Source organism: Citrus clementina, unplaced genomic scaffold (genome assembly GCF_000493195.1).
Source record: "Citrus clementina cultivar Clemenules unplaced genomic scaffold, Citrus_clementina_v1.0 scaffold_6, whole genome shotgun sequence".
NCBI classification, from domain to species: domain Eukaryota; kingdom Viridiplantae; phylum Streptophyta; class Magnoliopsida; order Sapindales; family Rutaceae; genus Citrus; species Citrus x clementina.
In genome coordinates, this window is record NW_006262139.1 from 1425263 (window position 1) to 1432222 (window position 6960).

The following is a 6960-nucleotide window of genomic DNA, read 5'->3' on the forward strand; positions in this document are numbered from 1 at the left end:
TTCCACTATCATCATTGTCTATTGATTTTTACATATATCCACTCATTTTTTGCATTTCTTTTTCCTACATACACCTACCCTTTTTCTATTTTAATATTTTCCTCTTCTTGAATATGATATATTAATTTCTTCGTTTAGATTTAAGCTTGCTTGAGAAAATTCTTAAAAGAGTTTAAACCATAGGATTAGATATTTTTATTTTGAATGTATATGTCCCATCAAAACTCATCTTTAAGAAACAAAATGTTCAAGTCCGCACAACTTTTTATTTTTATTTTTTTTAAATTGCGTATCTTGTGAATAAAATTTCGGATTCTCACAGTTAGATGAGCATTAAAGAACTGTGTATTGGGGGAAAATATCTCACTTGCATAGTTGCATGCCAACTGTAACTTCTAATAAACTCAGACAAAGTCAATGGTCCTCTATGAAACTAATTGTAATTCACAAATAAGAAAATTAAATGATACAATCTTATGATCAAGTCTTGAATATTTGTATGGAAAAGGAAAATTTGTGCATGGCTGTTCTTTCACGTTACATAATCTAATTAGCTTGAATTCTGATTACAGAAGATAAAAAATTCTAATTCTAATTGTCGACTCATCATGAGAATATGTTTGATATTGAAATCTAAATTATAAAGAAAAGGATTCACTAATATTAAAGAAACAAGTAGATAAGTTTTTTCTTTACAAAAAAATAATATGGAATGTAAAAATAACCTCACAACTTCGTTAATTTTAAAGGGTTGAGTACTTAGAAATCATTCAAACATAAGACCTTAGCTTTGATGCTATTTTAGTTTAAAGTGGATGCAATTCAAGAACTTATGCTATTAGGTAAGCGCCGCCTAACATAGTATTATACATAAATATTAAACGTTTATAATTACTTGTAAATTTTATTATTATTGCTTTCACCAAATTTTTGTGAGAATCTGATTCAAACCAATTGAGTGGTTCTCACTAGATCTAGCTCAAATATGATTCAAACAAATAAATTTATATTTAACAAGAGCTTGTGCTAAGTTTGGATTTAGATGTATTTTTATTGTTAAGAAAAATATCCTACTATCGACTGAGTATTGAACTTAGGTTAAGTATATAAGATTTAGACAATCCTCAACCCATAAACTAGCTTTTGGGTTGAATTAAGCCTATAGACTCCTATATGGTATCAGAGCCAAATTCATGCATAATTAGGCCCACACTACCTTATCACGTGATAAGGACCAGTTAGAAAGATCGGTTTGCACATCAAGGGGGTGTTAGGAAAAATATCCTATATTAAATGAGTATTGAACTTGCATTAAGTATATAAGATTTAGACAATTCTTGGGCTTGCTTTTGAGTTAAGTTAGGCCCATGAACTTCTATATTTACGATGTTTGAGACAGGTAGTTTAGTAGAGGTACACTAGGTGGTAAGTTAAAGTAATATGCGTAGTGACCTAAACTGATCATATTGAAAATAATTGGTAGAGCTTAATGTAACCCCCATAGGAGTTAGTTTAGGGAATTAATATGGGGGGTTAATGTGTGCTACGAAGTAGCTTAGGTATACTCGAGGATAGATCAGCTAGTTTCACAGAATACTTGGCATAATTGGGGTAGTTTAAGTAAGCTCATACATGAAGCATAATATCGACCTCAAATTAAAAATATAATAAAATAAACACAAGTATAAAGAACACACAAAATTTATATGGTTTAGCCTTAGGCCTACATTCATTAGAGCAAATCCTCACCAATCCGTTAAATAAATGAGAGATTTCATAAAATTTTACATTATCAAAGATTACATGAACATTATCCAAGATAAATAAAACAAGCTAGGCAGCTATATAGAGATGTTTGGTGCTGATGAAGATAAAGATACTAAATAAAGATATGAAGGGTGATAATATGTTGAGAAGATGATAAAGATGGAAAATAGAAAATGGCCTCTCAAAAATGAAGAAGTGGCTGATCAAAAAGCTAGTGAGGGAGGGGGGGAAGAGAGAAATCCTAATATGGGTTGAACAAGAAATTTATATAGTGGAAGCTAGTGGTAAGGATCAAGAGTGCACAAAAGTTAGGGTTAGATGTCATTCTTGATTAAAATGGGAGAATATTTTAAGCGCTATGTCTCGTATTTAGAGTAAAAAGAATAACAATATTTCTTTTATACTATGTTTATTCTTTCTCATAAATATCTTGATACTTTCAACCTTGACCTTTGATTTTCTTAACCCTTCCAATATAGTAAATTCTTTAAAATGGCTTCTTTCTACTTCCTCTAAGTATTTTTTTACCATTTTACTCTTATAATTGTCATTCATTTATTGGTCAAAAAATATTCTTCCAAAATTTGCCTTAAAACAATTATTATTATTTGTTTGGTCTTCACGACTTCTAGGGAAAACTATAGTGTATTGTGTTCTTTGATCACGAAAATATATTGATACTTATACTTGAAAGGAAAGTTCAGTCATAAGATCCAATGTTCCAAAGTGGCTATAATCTATAATTAAATTGCTTTCTTATTATATAATAACTTAAAATAAAGGAGAAAGAATAATGTTGAATGCTGAATGAGAATTTGGAAATTCTTCTTTTGAGTTCAAGCCCACCAATTGAGGCTTCAAAACTTCAACATTTATGCAGAGGACTTTGCTTGCTGACCAATCCTGAGCCCCAAAGATTTCTTTTTCCAGCATTTTAATCCACATAATTGATACCTTCACAATAACCCTAGATATTTGCCCAATCAGGCTTCTACTTGCGTGGGTATTTTCTAGGTTTTTCTTTACTTTTCTGAAAAGTAATTATAAAAAAAAATGTAAAAGTCCTTCTTACTCCGTACTTTATTTATACACAAATTTCTAGGGATCTAGCCACCAATCATAGCTCAAGTGCTCAACAATCATAAATGCACTTTGTGTCTCTGTTAAGTGGGTTTGAATAATATAATCAAAAGGGAACCCAATATATTCATGTACTCAGGGCTAAATGAATAATATTAAAATTTAAAAAATTATCATTGTACCACCTATATTTTATCTTATGTTTATTCAATCACCGTAAAGTTAGGGATGGCAATGGGGCAAATATGGGTTGGATCAATTCTGCTCCAGATCCAAATCCATAATAAAAATCAAGATCCGTATTTGCTCCAGATCCGTCATGAATCCATATTTTTCGCTCCATATCCAGATCCAAAAAAGAAATAAATATCTATATTTGCTCCAAATCTGAAAAAATAAAATAAAATCCAAATCTGCTTTAGATCCGTCATGAATTTTAAAATTCAGTAATAAAAAAGTAATAATTTTTTAGATTGAAAATTGAAGGCTAAAATGTATTGATAACAAATAAATTTTATAATTTTTCTCAAAAATATAATAAATATTGTAGCTTATACTTTTACACCAAAACAATAAATAAGAAATATAATAAAATATCATTCAGAAGTAATTGCAGGAGTAAGATCAATCTAATATTATATTGTCTCCAAGATCAATCTAATATTCTATTGTCTCCTTCATCATTCTAATATCCACGATACACCTACCCTCATTCCTACAACATTAGATAATGACATATAAATTAAATATGATTTATATTCAGTCCTTTATTATTTTTATTATGACCATATTTGACTAAATATATCAATAACTATATTCCTTAAAAATTATTTGGCCAATATAAAAAATAAATTGCCAGGTTATATTACTTGGCTTGCAAGTTGAATATTGCATGCACATGTTTTGGGGCTGGCTGACCTTTAAATTTACAAAACTAACCTTTAAGTTTTAAGAGTTTAAATGCATAGTAAATACTACTAATATGCTATGAATAAAATTTATTATCATTATAAATAAAATTTGTTAAGTAAATAAGAGCACCAGCTCAGCCATGCCATCATCCCCACCCCGGGGTGGATCACCCAGCCGAATGGTACGAGCAGAACACTGATAACGAGCCTTCTACAAATATGGGCCGACCAGAGACGTATACCGAGCAGAAACCCATTCCCCAAAGAGCGGGAACACGATCTCACGAAATCACGACAGTTGCGCTTCTCCCAGAACCGTTGAGGGAGACACGGTGTCCCACGTTTGCCCACAACGCAGCAGTTAGAGTCCCATGAGGGGTTGCCACTACTCGAGAAAGGGGGGATGAAGGGTGAAGAGAAACAAGGGACAGCGGCTATAAAAGAGGAAAAAATCAATGAAGAAGGGGATGAAAAAACAGAGAGAGAAGGGAAAATGCTGCCAAATTAAAACTAGACTATTGTTTTTGCCTAAATTAAGAGTAAATCGTAAGCCATTTCGAAATCTAAATTGAACCGTTTTTCAGTAAACACCTTGTTCTAACTTAGGCATCGAAGGGCTTACGCCGGTAAAACCACCGGCGTCTCTGATCCATTTCTTTGTGAACGCAGGCTTAGCAAGATAGAAAAGGGTGATTTCAACCCATTGACGTAAGCAATCGTTAAGGCAATGAGAGAGTGACGTCGTTCCATTAAACATATAAGCATTGGTGGAAAAATCTGGTCGGGTAAAGGGCGAGCAGATTTCAGCATCAACATTTTGGCGCCGTCTGTGGGGAGCTGGATAAAAAGCTACCACCAAATTAGTAGTCATCGGAGAAGCAGCGAACAATCAGTTATGGATATATCAAGGAATGATGCCCTAGGTGGCGATAATGAAACTGGTGAAACAATCACTCTCCGAGAGATAGCAAATGAGGTTAGAGAGAGGATGATGCAAGATCGAATGGAACGGATGGAGAAACAAATGGAAACTCTCACGGGCATATTGCATGAACTGAGAGATGAGCGAAGAAGGGACTATAAAACTCCTGTGGGGAGAGATGAAGTTGAGGCAGAACCCAGCGTCCGGAGGCGTAGAGTCGAGGAAATCCCTCCACCGGTAGACCAACCCAATGGGGCACATCCCCATAGAAGTACTTGTCAGATTCCAAGGGAGCACGTAGACGAAGGGAGGGACCAGCCTCGCTCCGAACGGGTGACGGGCCAATATTGATGAAGGAGAGCTCAGACAACGGCTGCTGAATGCCGAGCAGGAGCGAGATCAGATAGCTGCGCGTAATCCTGACCGTGCTGTAGAGTTGGAAGGTGAGGTGCGCAGATTGGCGCAGATGATGGATGAGATTCAGGGCAAGAGAAAGCCCCCGAGTTGGAGGATAATGCTAGATGAAGAATCTCTGTTATCAGCCGAGATTATGGGTACTGTAATCCCGAGAGATTTTCGCTTCCCCGACTTCAAATACTCTGGCGAAGTGACTCGCTGGTGCATATTGAACGTTTCAACGACATGACGGGTGTGCAGGGGCTAACACCAGCTCAGAGATGTAGGGTGTTCCCATTGACACTAAAGGGACGAGCCCGAGAATGGTACCGCAAGCTGCCACGAGGAGGTATTAAAGGGTACTAGCAGATGTGCCAAGAGTTGGCCGAGCAGTTCCGAGGAGCAATGGCCCCAGAGGATGATATGATGGAACTGATGAGGATGAAGCAGGAGGAACATGAATCCCTTCGGGATTTTGTAAAGCGATACCACCGGACCATGTTTGATTTGGGGGCTTTCAATCACCCGTAGGCGTTGAGGGGATTAAAAGAGAGTGTGAGGATAGGCCGACTACGGTATAACCTGAGAAGTCCCCTGGTGCAAAATTATTCGGCGAGGTATGAGTAAGCGAGGAGAGATATAGAAATTGAAGAGGAAAAATCGGCGAGGATAAAGAGTGAACAGTTGGAGGAGCTGAGACGAAAGAAAAGGAGAGCCCCAAGCGGGAGCGGGTCAGGAAAGCGAGTTAGGGAATCCTCAGTGATGGACGCAATATCAGCTCGGCCTCGCCCTTACCCCATGGCTCAAAGACCGCAACAGTTCCAACACAGTCGAGCTCAGCCTCCGCGCCACCCCTTTTCGGAGCGGCAACGAGAATTCCGACAGTTGGCTGCCCATCCTTATCACAACGCTCCCAGGACACTACATACAGCCAACTCCAGAACTGGGCGACAAGGTCAACTACCTACAATATCAGCTCGGGACGATATCCATGATAGCTGAGCAGTCCAGCTGATTAACCAGAGCTTGGCGTATAGACAATACACCCCGTTAAAAGTCCCTATGGAGGAGTTGTATAAGAGGATCGAGGGATGAGGCCTGTTGTACGCTCCAGCCCCTATAACAAAACCTGCTCACCAACGTGATAAAAGTAGATTCTGTAAATTCCACGACACTCATGGTCACACTATCAGCCAATGTCGTGACCTAAAGATTCAGATGGAGGATTTGGTGAGATACCGGTACCTGAATGAGTATGTAGATGGAGTGTCCCCCGTTATTGAATCACAGTATACGCGGGATGAAAGAGTTGAGAGGAGCCTGGAACGTGAACAGCCAACTATCCGTGTGATAGCAGGAGGGCCAACATTAGCTGGGGATTCGAACAGGGCACGAAAGAACTATAGGAGATACGCCATGACCAGCAAAGAGGTGCTTTTCAATTTGCCAGTAGCCAAGAGGACAAAAGTGAGACAAGTTCCCATTATGTGGACAGATGACGACGAAGAGGGTATTTTATATCCTCATGATGATGCCCTGGTGATTAAGGCAATAGTGGCTAGTACAGAATTACAGCGAATACTGGTGGACACGAGCAACTCGGTTGACATACTGTTTAAGTCGGCCCTAAATGATATGGGAATTTTAGACTTAAAACTAGAACGGACGAATACATCCTTGAAGGGATTTGGAGAAGGACGGTTAACCCCCACGGGGATCATCGAGCTCCTGATTACTATAGGGTCAAAGCCGTTTGAAAGAACAATGATGCTGGAATTTGTCGTGGTAGAAGAGAGAAGCCCTTACCAGATGATACTGGGACGACCTTTCATAAGGATAAGCCAATGCGTTATATCTACACATTATTTGGCGTTAAAATACAGA

At 37.8% G+C, this 6960-nt stretch overlaps 1 protein-coding gene across 1 annotated transcript in view; it reads left to right on the plus strand.

Annotated features, from left to right (window-relative positions):
* Window positions 1-6294: 6294 nt before the first annotated feature.
* LOC112097221 overlaps window positions 6295-6960 on the plus strand; it is a 2333-nt gene continuing 1667 nt past the window's right edge. Inside the window, exon 1 of the mRNA XM_024181850.1 lies at window positions 6295-6861. Within this exon, the coding sequence (XP_024037618.1) occupies window positions 6295-6861 (567 nt within the window). The remainder of the gene's footprint in view (window positions 6862-6960) is intronic.